Source organism: Sciurus vulgaris, assembly GCF_902686455.1.
Source record: "Sciurus vulgaris genome assembly, chromosome: 16".
Taxonomy (NCBI): domain Eukaryota; kingdom Metazoa; phylum Chordata; class Mammalia; order Rodentia; family Sciuridae; genus Sciurus; species Sciurus vulgaris.
The window spans coordinates 9,894,686-9,907,404 of record NC_136477.1 but is presented as its reverse complement, the minus strand read 5'-3'; the positions used below and the strand labels follow the sequence as shown (position 1 = coordinate 9,907,404).

Below are 12,719 nucleotides of genomic sequence, written 5' to 3'. Positions count from 1 at the left end.
AAGCATGTACTTTACCACTGGCCTCAAAAGTTTTGTATCAAGTTCTAGTACACAGTGCTAAAAATATAATGGTAGTTTATGTTTGTTGCCTACTACTACTATACATGCTTCATAGATGTTAAATTCTTTATGGTCACAATTAGGTTGTGATTTTCCCTTTTATTCAATTTATAGAATATCATAAGTTATAATTTGCATACTGTAAACAATGTACTTGAAAACTATATAATTTATTTTTTAGTATATTTGCAGAAATTTGTAGCCATCCCAATTTTAGAACCTTTTCATCACCCCACATGAACTCTTTCTCTTATAGCCATTTTCTTATTCCCTGAACAACCACAGAACTACACACTAATTATCACTTTTGTAGAAATTTCATGTAGTGAAATTTGCCAGTAGTTTCTTTCACTCAGCATTTCTTTCAGGGTTCATCTGGGATATAGCATATCTCATTCCATTTTTTTGCTGAATGATAGTCTGTTGTGTGGATATACATTTATTTATCTGTTCATCAGTTCATGGACATTTATTGTTGTTTTTTTTTTTTTTTTTTTTTTTTTTTTTTTTGCGGTGCTGGGGATTGAACCCAGGGCGTTGTGCTTAGGAGGTAAGCACTCTACCAACTGAGCTATCTCCCCAGCCCCCATGGACATTTATTTGTACTTTTGGAACCTCATGAGTAATGCTGCTTTAAAAATTTACCAACATCTTCTTGTATATACAGAGCTTTTAGGGATATCCCAAGGAGTGGAATTGCTGTCTCAATTGGGAACTGTATGTTTTAAAAATTTGCAGAAGTACCAGGCCATTTTCCAAAAGGGCTGAAGCATTTCCATCCCTGCAGGAAGTGTACGAAGGCTCCAGTGTCTCCACATCCTTTCTAACACGTAGGTTTTCATTTTGGTCATCCTAGTGAAGTGATGTAATTTTAACTTACATTTCCCTCATGATTTCTGAGATTGAGCATCTTTTCATGTCATGGCCATCTGTAGGCATTCCTTGGAAAAATGTCCTTTCAAATCCTTTGTCACTTTGAAAATGAGATTGGTTAATTCTCTTTTTAAAAATTCTTCTTTTTGTAGTTGTAGATGGACAGAATGCCTTTATTTATTTTTATGTGGTGCTAAGGATCAAACCCAGTGTCTCACATGTGCCAAGGCAAGCACTGTGCCACTAAGCTACAGCCCCAGCCCAAGATTGTTTCATTCTTAAATTCTAAGTGATCATCATATATTCTCTATGGAAGTCCCTATCACAATTATGATTTGAAAAGAATTTCTTTGTTCCATGGATTATTTTTAACTCTTCTGCAGGGTGTGGTGCTGGGGTTGAACCTAGAGGCACTTTACCACTGAGTCACATCCTCAGCCCTTTTATTTTCCATTTTAAGAGAGGGTCTCACTAAATTGCTTAGGGCCTCACTATGTTGCTGAGGCTGGCCTGGAACTTGCAATCCTCCTGCCTTAGCCTTCTGAGTCACTGGGATTATAGGCATGTGTCACCATACCTGGTTTCAACTCTTAATAGTATCCTTTGGAATACAAAAGGATTTGCCATTCTTGAATGTTCTTTAAATACAAAAGTTCAATTTTTTTGTGTGGTACTGGTGGTTGAACCCAGGGGTGCTTTACCACTGAGCTACATCCATAGTCCCCTCCCCACTTTTAAATTTATTTTTGTTCTTCCTTCTATTTCTGTGTGATGTTTAGGATTAGTTTGACTCTGCCGAAGTCAGCTGGGAGTATCAAAGTGATTATGTTTAATCTGTAGACCAATTTAGGGAAGTATTGCCATCTTAACAATGTTAAGTGTTCCAACTAATAATCATGATATGTCTTTCCATTTATTTAGGTCTTCATTAATTTTGTGCAAAGTGTAATGTATAAAGCGGCCTGCCTCTCCCGTTACAGGAATTTCCGGCTTATGCTGTCGCCATTTTCCTGCTTCCCACGTTATGTCCTAACATGCTATTTGTTCATCAGTCAGCTTGCAAGAATTCTCCTCCGCTATTGGTTCCTTCCAGCCCGCTAGATTCCAATATCTGGGAGAAGCCACGCGCCATCTTTCTCTTTTGCCCCTTCTTTTCGCCCCGAGCAGATAATTAACACGTCCACATAAAGTCTCTTGCGTGAGACCTCATGTCTGCGGAGCATTTTTTTCTGGGAGCTATTGACGAGCCACAACTGAGCCAAGCAAGCGAGCGGCAGTTCAGCGGGATTGCGCAGGGGCGGCTGCCTTACATCTTGGGAGCGCTAGCCGCTGCTGTGGATCCTATCCTGAGCTGCATTTTTTCCCCTACACAAAGTTTTATAGTTTTCAATATATGTTGCACATCTTTTGTTAAATTTATTCCTAAATATTTTATTGTTTAGTGCCATTGAAAATGGAATTTAGGACTGGGGGGGGGGGGGAAGCTCAGTGGCAAGCACTTGCCTAGCATGTGTGAGGCACTGGGTTTGATCCTTAGCACTGTATAAAAAAAATAAAGGCATGCTGTCCGTACACAACTACAAAAAAACCCGGAATTTGTTCTTTGTGTATGCATGCATGGTGCTGGGGATTAGAACCCAGGGCCTTGTAGAGGTAGAGGCAAGCACTCTACCAACGGAGATATATCCCCAGCCCTGGAATTTGTTCTTAATTACTTTTTTTGATTGCATAATGCTAGTAAATAGAAATATAATTGATCTTATTTTTTCTTTGTTTTTTTTGTGATGTTGGGGATTGAACCCAGGGCTTCATGCATGCTTGGCAAGCATTCTGCCACTGAGCTATATCTCCATCCCCAGAATTAATTTTTATATACATCTTGTCAGACTTGGGAAACCTGATCAGAGGATGGAAACCAGAGAACAGACAGCCCAGATGTGAATCAAAAGGCAACTTTATTGCAGGTCAGCTCTGGGGAGAGATTCACTGGTCCACCACGGTGCTGGGCCAGGGAAGTCACACATGGCCCCTAGGAGGTTGAGTGTTTCTAATCCTGGGATGGGGGAGGGGAAGCTTGAGGACTCTGTGTCCTCCTGGGATTGGCTGGGGTCCTTTGTCAGCGCCTGATTGGTTGTTCCTTTGGACATGCACAGGCTACATTGTTTCTCTGTGCATGCCAGGCTGCTTCATGTCCTGCCCCCATTCAGTCACCCTGAACCGCCCTAAAACATGTAACCTTGCAGAATTCCTTTTACTTATAATAGTTTTTTTTAGTGCATTTATTAGGATTTTCTCCATAGGAGATAGTGTTACTAACATAGATTTATAATCCCTTAAGTAAATTTTTGTATGAAGTTTGAAGTTTGGGTCTAGTTTTTCATTTTACCATTTACTGTATATACAGTGTAAACTCTATATATATCTGAACTTTCTGTTCTGTCCCATGGTAAATCTATTTTAAAAAAAAAATTTAGTTGTAGGTGGACATAATAACTTTATTTATTTCTTATGTGGTGCTGAGGATGGAACCCAATGCCTAGGCAGTGCTCTACCATTGAGCCACAACCCCAGCCCCACATGGTAAATCTTGAATCAGGATAGCTAACTCCTCTGATTTAATTATTTTTAAAAATGACTTTGTGTACACATCCTTCACCATTCAAAGTTTTAGAATCAGCTCATCTCTACCTACCAAATTCCTGCTGAGTTTTCACTGAAATGATTTAACTTGTAGATCAAATTGGACAGAATTAATATATTTACTAGGGTAAATCTTCCAAACCTAAAAATAACACACCCACCTAATTGTTTAGGTATTCTAAACAATCATGTTTTAGGTATTTTAAATAATCATTAGGTATTCTAAACATCAATGTTCTCTGGGTTTTTTGTTTGTTTGTTTGTTTACTGGGGATTGAACCCAGGGCGCTTACCCACTGAGCCACATCCCCAGTCCTTTTTTTGTATTTTAGAAACAGGGTCTCAGAGAGTTGCTTAGGGCCTCACTAAATTGCTGAGACTGGCTTTGAACTTGCAATCCTTCTGCCTCAGCCTCCTAAGCAGCTGGGTTTATGGGCGTGCAACACTGTGCCCTGCAAATTTTTTAATTTCTTTTCAGTACTGGGGATTGAATCCAGGGCCTTGCATGTGCCAGGAAAGTGCTCTACCACTGAGCTCCGTCCAACCCTTTTCTGTTTTGTTCTTAATTTCTAGTCTAATTTTATCATAGTCAAATAATATACTTTGTTTTACAGTTCCTTTAATGTCCCAGGATATGTATGGTATTGGAGAATATTCCATGTACATGTGAAAATAATTACATTTAACTTTTGCAAGATCACATTTTATAAATGTCAGTGTGATCCTTTTGGTAAATAATATTTATTCACTTTTCTTAAAACCCTGCTCATTCTGTTTACTAGTTCTATTTATTACTGATGAAAAAGATTTTAATGTATATGGATTTGTCTACTTTTTTCCCCAGTGTCTCTTTTAGCTTCATGTATTATGAAGTTCTATTGTTAGGTGTCTGTACATTTAAGATACTTTTCAGTGAATTGATATTTTATTATATTACCAGCATTCTGTTATGTTCTTCTGATAATTTTCTTTGCTCTGAAGTATATTTTGTGTAATGTTAAATGTAGACTCTCTAGCCAGACATGGTAATGTATGCCTGTAATCCTACCTACTTGAGAGGCTAAGGCAGTAGAATTACAAATTCGAGGCCAACCTCAGCAACTTAGTGAGATGTTGTCTCAAAATTTTTAAAAGGGCTGGGCTGGGGATGTAACTCAGTTGGTAGAGTACTTGCCTTGTAAACACACACCCCTGGGTTTACTCCCCAGCACTGCAAAAAAAAAAAAAAAAAAAGGTTTAGGGATGTAGCTTGGTGACAGATCACTTGGCTTCAATCCCAGGATAAAAATGAAAGGCCCAAATGTAATGTCAAATCCAAACCCACAAAGGAAAATGAGTTCACTTCCCAAGAGAACAGTGAAAGCATAACTATGTGAAACCTTGGAATATATTGGCATTAAATTAGTACTGCTGAAACTACATTGAGGATTTACAGTAAAATCTGAAAATTCCTTCTAATGTACATATGAATGGAATCATGAAAGATCTTTGTATTACCTGGTTTATGACCTTACAGACTTAATGAACTGAATGAAAACTGAATCTCCATTCCACACCCCGCATTCTTTATCTCTAAACATAAAAATCTGTTCTTATTTTCAAGGTAGAATTTTAAGTGTCCATATTTCTTAAGCCACATTTGAGGAAGTCATGTCTTTGGTTTAGATGTCTCTCCTCATCTTGTACATAAAACTTCAACAGATTTAATATTGTCATTCATCATCTGTCAAATTATTTATATTCTTCAAACCAAATTTCATAATTCTCAACATTTTCCTATATCAGTAAATAAGGTTTGGAGTAGTATATTTGATGGAGACCTGTTTCTTCCTTGTCAGACTGGACTTCTAGTTGCCATTTGGATTGGGTTTAGAAGATGGGGAAGCAGAGATGGTTCTTGGCCTGAGTCTCTTTAACAGTAGAGACAACAGAGCAAGACTGTGAAGAGACTGACTGTTGACTGCAGGGTCCTGCCACCTGTCTTGGTGGTGGAATTGGTAGCATTTGGGACAGCAGAGATATACTGAGAGGAGTTACTTGAAATTGTCACAACAGCTGTTTAATTTGAATAAACCTGCAATGGGTAGGAGCAGTGCCAGAAGCAGCAGCCTCAGCCTAGTATGGCCACTGTTGCTCTGCTCCTTCCGTGCTCAGCGCACCTCCCTGGACACCAGGTGTGTGGAAATCTGCTGGGTCTGGGCTGGCACAGGCAAAATGGGGTCCATCCTTTTAATTACATTTAATGTGTCTGAGTATGCTGAGATTCAATTCTGTATTATTATCTCCATGGTCTCCTTTCTCATTATCCAGTTTCCTCTTTATTACTATTCTTTTGGGTGAACTACTTTTTTTTTCATGAGGTTTTGAATTTTTTTTTTACATTTGTTTATTTTTATGTGGTGCTAAGGATCGAACCCAGTGCCTCATGCATGCTAGGCAAGTGTTCTACCCCAGAGCAACAACCACAGCTGCAGGTTAACTATTTCTTAAGGACTGTTTTCATTTACCTTTTTTAAAAAAACAATCTCATTGTATCCTTCTTAGTGATTAAGACATACATGGTTAAAAAAAAAAATATATATATATATATATACATGGTTTCTCTTCTCCAGTCTACATGGAATATTTTACCATTGAAGTAGAAGATAGAATCCAAGACCATAGAAGTCACATCAGCCTTATATCTTTGTTGTAAATGTCCTATGGATTATACCTACATAATTCGAAATCCCCATGTTTGTTTTCAACAATATATATTATGAAGGAATCACTCTACCTTTCACCAGTCTCAATGATATGCTTAGTTTGGTTTTTGTTTTTTTGTTTTTTTTTTGGCGGTACTGGGGATTGAACTCAGGGCCTTGTGCTTGCAAGGCAAGCACTCTACCAGCTGAGCTATCTCCCCAGCCCTATATGCTTAGTTTTGACTATATATAGATTAACCAAGTTTTAGTTTCACTGAATTTCTTGAATCTATAAGTTTATATCTTACACCAAATCGAGAAATTTTTCATTATCTTTCAAATATTTTTACTGAATCACTCCTCTTCCTATACGACTCTGATGGTTGTTTTAAAAATATATTTTAGGTGTAGATGGACATGATACCTTTATTTTTTTACGTGGTGCTGAGGATTGAACCCAGTGCGTTACATGTTCAAGGCAAGTGCTCTACCACTGAGCTACAGCCCCAGTTGATGGACTATGATGTTGAAAGCTTTTTGGTATTTTCACAGTCCCTTGAGACATTGTTGATCATGGAGAATTTTGAATTATGTTCTGACATTTTTAATATTATGACACTCTGGGTCTTTAAATCATATGGAGAATGTAGATATTTGTATTTGGGTTCAGTGTGCAAATTTCAGGGTAGGGAGTGCAGCTTAGTGGTAGACTACTTGCTTAGAACGTGTAAGGCCCTTGGTTGAATTCTCAGCACTACCAAAAAAGAAAACTGCAAGTTTCAATAAGCATTTTGTGGTTCTGGTTTCAATGTGAATTTCATTTCTAAAGCCCTTTCCATGCACAAACTGGCCTACACTGAGGGTGGAGGTGATCTATCTCATAGTCTTGTTTGTAAAGGTCTATGCTATGTCTCATATCCACCACAGGATTGCCCAGATGTTGGAGACATGTAAATGGAGGGGGTAAAATGGCATTAATTTCTCTCTTTTCTGTCACCGTGAATCCATCTCTTCCACTGCTCTTGACAGAAATAGAGGACCTGTGGTAATCTCTTGTCCATAGGGAGAAAAATGACCAATGGTATAGATTTGGTATATAAATTTTTAACTAGAATTATAAAATGTGGAAGACAAGGTAATGGAATGTATTTAAGGTCTCAAATTTCTGAAACATAAAGGCATGGTTGGGGAAATTTGGGCAGGCCAAAATGAAGATATTGATAAGACACCATCAACGAAAGGAAAAACACGAACATGTAAACACCTACAATCTTCTTTTATCCCTCCTGCATGTGGTAATAAAAAAATTACAAGTCAGGCATGGTGGTGCATGCCTGTATTCCCAGCAGCTCAGGAGGCTGAGGCAAGAGAATTCAAGTTGAAAGCCAGCCTCAGCAATTTAGCAAGGCCCTAAGCAATTCAGCGAGACCCTGTCTTTAAATAAAATACAAAATAGGGCTGGGGATGTGGCTCAGTGGTTGAATGCCCCTGGGTTCAATCCCCAGTTCCCCCTCAAAAATTACAAAGGTTGGGGATATAGCTCAATGACATAGACAGCATTGGCCCAGTATATATAGCTCTCGTGTAGTACAAAAATAACCTAAGAAAGCTAACATCTTGTTGTGGGATGTGTACATAACATCTGTGGGAGGTAATAACATCTATGAAGAAAAGCCAAGAAATGGAATCCAAGTATGTGGATTCATAAAGATGACTGAGTAAACAAAGAGGCTCCAGTGACTAAGTTTTTTCCTTGTAGTACTAATAGAAAGGGCACAGCAAAGGCCACACAGGACTACAAGGTGGTGAGACAGAGTTGGTCAGGAGACAGATGCATGAGCAAGAAGAGAGCATCAGCCACAGCATTTATTTGAGTTTCCATCGCAAAGGCAAAGCAGGGCACAAAAAAGTTTAGGATCAAGTTTGAATAATTCTCATGGGTAAGGGCATAGGAAATGTATCTGTCTTCAGCCTTTCCCTGTGTTGATTTTGGGCAGGGGAAATACTGACTTGGTATGTTAGTTAGACAATCAAAAGGCCAGATTCTCACTGGCCTTTTGATTGGTGCGCTTGAATATGAAATTCATGTCTCCACATATGTTGTTTACTATCTTGAGGAACAACAGCACTAGGAGGAGCAGCCTCTTCCCAGACCCCCAGGTTTTCAGCACATCCCAATGTACAGGAAATAAAAATATATGAGTAATGCTATTGGCCCTCAGAAATATACCAAACATGATAGTAATCCCAGCAATTCAGGAGGCTGAGACAGGATTTGCAAGTTTGAGGCCAGCCTCAGCAATTTAGCAAGGCTGTCTCAAAAAAAAGGGGGTGGGGTGGGGATGGGTGATGTAGCTTAGTGAGATCACCCCTGAGTTCAATCAGAAAGGAAGGGAAGAGGGAAAAAAGACAAGGAAAGAAAAGGAAGGGGAAATATTGCTAGAAGTAAGTACAGTACTTGTGGGCTTGGACACAACAAAGTTCTCAGAAATATGGGATTGATCAAGAAAATAGACCTGAAATGTTGAGAGGTCAATAATAATTCTGCAGATTGTAAAAAGTGTGCTAACAGTATGAATTTGACAGTGATCAAGATGCTAGGTCTGGATTATATTGTTGTGAGGGTATGAATTCAAACATTAGCAAATCATAAGTAGAGATAAACAGTTTTGAAACCAAGGGAAAAAGATTCAGGATAATGTAGAAAGCTGCAGGGCTCACCAGAAGGCACTGGGAAGATAGTGGTCTTCCCCTTTGGTGTCACTGCATTATCTGACATGCAGCAGGTGCCTCCTGGGGAAACCAAAAAAATTCTGTCAACTTTCAGAAGTGCAGGTAGTAACTTCTCTCAGGTAGGAGCAACCTCTATTAGATTTTTCTATAGGCATGGGGAATAGACCTGTATGTTTTGACGGACTTTATACCAGGGTCACAGGCTAAACTGATGGCAAGTTTGGGCATACAACCAAACCCCAAATATCAAAGTAAGAAAAGCAAATGTTTTGTGTGCAATTTGTGCCTGAGGAGTACCAGTGCACAGACATTGCTACAAAGAATGCCCTGGTGAACCTGAACTCATCTCTAGTGCACAGGGAGAAGTCCTCTTCAGTGGCGAGGTCTTCAGTGGAGTGATGTCTTCACCAGCAGCTTCCCAGGCAGGGTGATGTCTGGGCTGTGAATGCTCTATGGTTATTTGTTAATGATACTGTCACTAGGAGTCCAGACCCAAGGATGAGGTCAACCTGCAGGAGTGGCTTCACCCATACCCACATGTGCAAATGTCAGTGAGATCCAGGGGGACCTACAGGTCTTATTTCAGACAGTTAGGATGGCCAATCCATGGGCCATAACAACTCACACAAGGCAGCCAAGACTGATGTGATCACCTTTAGTGTCACTGCCCACAGGAAATGGCAATAACAGTCAGGCCTAATAGTTAATTCATACCACAAGAGAACCATTCTATAACCCACTTCTCGCAGGAAACACATGGAACACAAAAGTGCACAAGTCTCTTCCATCAGGCTTTATTTCATTATGATTTTGATTACCGATACACTGGCTGGATTAAGAGCCACAGAAAGGGCTGCAGCCCTGATGGTAGCCATCAAGGGGCTGAGCTCTGATGGCTCCACGTGACAGAACCCAAAGTTGCACACGCATTTAAAATTTGGATCACTCAGGCTGAAACCTCATTGTGCTGGTCTGTGAGTCTAGCCAAGGGCCACATTCAGAGCCAGTGATGGTTTCCAGCACAGTAGAACATGATACCAGTCATGTTCAGAGTTTTTCTGTTTCCATAGTGCATCGAAGGACAAATCCAGAAGCAGTTCGTATTGCGAGTCCAAGCTGTTGCTTGACTCAGGCATACATGAGTGCTTTGCAAGCTGTGTAATGGCTGCAGAGGTCAAAGATGACACTCAAGTCTCTCCCTGACTCCCTGCACTGCCCAATGTTACAAGAATTTCCATTCTCAGGTGCAAGGGGTCTGGCTCTCTCTCCATAGTCATTAAACTGAAGTTTCTACACCTAGTACACCTAGTAACTACTCACCACTCATCCTTTCTCCACTCACCTCTTCTTGCACTCTCACCTTTTATCTGAAAGGATCAGGTGTGAGAGAACAAGGGCATTTTAACAACATTAAATGTGTTAAAGTGATGAAGGCTTTCCCACAGTATTTGTACTTTCAGGATTTTATCCTGGTGTGAAAACAAATGTGCTTGGTAAGGTATACACTGCATTACACCCCAAGCTCTTGTGAATCACTGTAGGGTTAGCATGTTTAAGAGCATGACAAGCTGGGCACATGGTGCATGCCTGTAATCCCAGCAGCTTGGGAAGCTGGGGCAGGAGGATGACAAGTTCAAAGTCAGCCTCAGCAACTTAGCAAGGACCTAAGCAACTCAGTGAGACCCTGTCTCTAAATAAAAAGACTCAAAAATAGGGATGAGGATGTGGCTCAGTGGTGAAGTGCCCCTGAGTTCAATCCCCAGTACCAAAAAAAAAAAAAAAAAAAAAAAAAAAAAAAAAAAAGAGCATGACAAACCAAGGAGATTCTACACACTAAAATAGTATTAAGTTTGTATTCCAAAGGCCCACTTTTCATCTGGTGGTTATCCAGAAGTTGTAGCAATTGAAATGAAATAGTGTTGCTATGGAGGGAAGGAAAGACATATCACTCCAGAATGATCAGGTAGAATCACAAATGTTCAAAATAAACCAGAACCATTCAGAGAGTGGTATCTGTTGGGACACTAGATTTCAAGACAAGGGGACACAATTCCCAAACCCCTATATTCAATTTATCTTGGATCTGAATCGGCATGTTTGCTAAAGGTTGATGTCAAATAAAAAATGACTTTCCCATGGTCCTTTCCTTCATAAGTTCTCCCCACTGTGACAACACAAGTGAAGACCAATGTATTTGTAGAACTACAACCTTCCCAGGTATTTTACGTCAGGAGTTCTTCCTTCTGTGGCAAAGTCTCACATTTAGTAACTTTCTGGGAATTAGTGAAGGATTTTATACTTCCTCCTTAAGATGTGAAGAATTCTTAAGGGATTTCTTTGCATTTCTCCCGCTGAAAGGGTTTCTGTTCAGTATGAGTTATTAAATGTTCAGTTAGTAGGTAGAACTTACTGTAGGCTTTCCCACATTCCTGACACTTAAAGGGTTTCTCTGTTGTGTGAATTTTCACATGATGAATTAGGTTTGAGGATGAACTGAAGGATTTCCCACATTCCTTACATTCATAAGGCCTTTCCCCAGTGTGAGTTCTTACATGCTCAGTTCGGCTTGAGGAAGTGGTGAAGGCTTTCCCACAGTACTTACACTTATAGGGTTTTACTCCGGTGTGAATACGAATGTGCTTAGTAAGATAAGAGAAATACTGAAAGGATTTTCCACACACATTACATTCAAATGGCTTTTCCACCATGTGAGTTTTTAAATGGTCAAGTAACAGATTGCATCTATTATAGGCTTTCCCACATTCCTTACATTCATAGGGTTTCTTTCCAGTGTGGATGATTAAATGTTTACGTAGGTATGAGGAATTGAGGAAGGCTTTCCCACATTCCTTACATATATAGGGTCTCTCTCCACTGTGAGTTCTTACATGTCTACGTAGGTATGAGGAAGCATGAAAGACTTTACCACATTCACCACATATAAAGGGTATCTCTCCACTGTGAGTTTTTCTTACATGATTATGTAGGTATGAGGAATTAAGGAAGGCTTTTCCACACTCCTTACAAATATAAGGTCTCTCTCCACTGTGAGTTCTTACATGTCTACGTAGGTATGAGGATGAATGGAAGGCTTTTCCACATTCCCTACATATATAGGGTTTCTCTCCACTATGAGTTCTTCTTATATGGTTACGTAGATACGAGGAAGTGAGGAAGGCTCTTCCACATTCCTTACATATGTAGGGTCTCTCACCACTGTGAGTTCTTACATGTTGTGTAAGGCGTGAGGATGAAGCAAAGGCTTTCCCACACTCGTTACATTCATAGGGTTTCTCTGAAGCATGTGTTGGTTCATGTGTGGTAAGGCCTGAGCGCTTAGTGAAGGCTTTTCCACAATCCTTACATTTATAGGGTTTCTCTCCAGTATGAATTCTGAAATGTTCCATTAGCCTTGAGTAAGTAGTGAAGGGCTTCCTACATTCCTTACATTCAAAGGGTTTCTCCCCAGTATGGGTTCGCATGTGCCTATTGAGGTTTGAAGAACGTCTGAAGACTTTTCCACAAACCTTACATGCATTGTTTTTCACTGTGGGCATTTGAACAGGCACAGAAGGACTTGTAGAGTGAGTAAAATGCCCTGTGTTCCTCGTATTTTGAGTTTTCATATGAGTCTTGAAATACGAGTGTTCACTGAAGATTTCTCCACACTGCATATAGTCACAGAGTTCCCCTGAACTGTGGTGTCCTGCCTGTTGATGAAGGGATGAA

At 39.8% G+C, this 12,719-nt stretch overlaps 1 protein-coding gene across 5 annotated transcripts in view; it reads right to left on the bottom strand.

Annotated features, from left to right (window-relative positions):
• LOC306646086 (zinc finger protein 426-like) overlaps positions 1-12,719 on the bottom strand; it is a 32,264-nt gene that overhangs the window by 11,755 nt on the left and 7,790 nt on the right. For 2 of the 5 annotated variants that reach the window (XM_079114528.1, XM_079114529.1), the window contains exon 6: positions 10,017-12,700. The exons of 1 other annotated variant lie outside the window; for it this stretch is intronic. In XM_079114528.1, the coding sequence (XP_078970654.1) occupies positions 11,315-12,700 (1,386 nt within the window). In that variant the 3' untranslated portion in view covers positions 10,017-11,314. Of the gene's footprint in view, positions 1-7,786; positions 9,051-9,757; positions 12,701-12,719 lie in introns of those variants that run through there. 2 more of the 5 variants (XM_079114530.1, XM_079114532.1) reach the window with 2 other exon arrangements.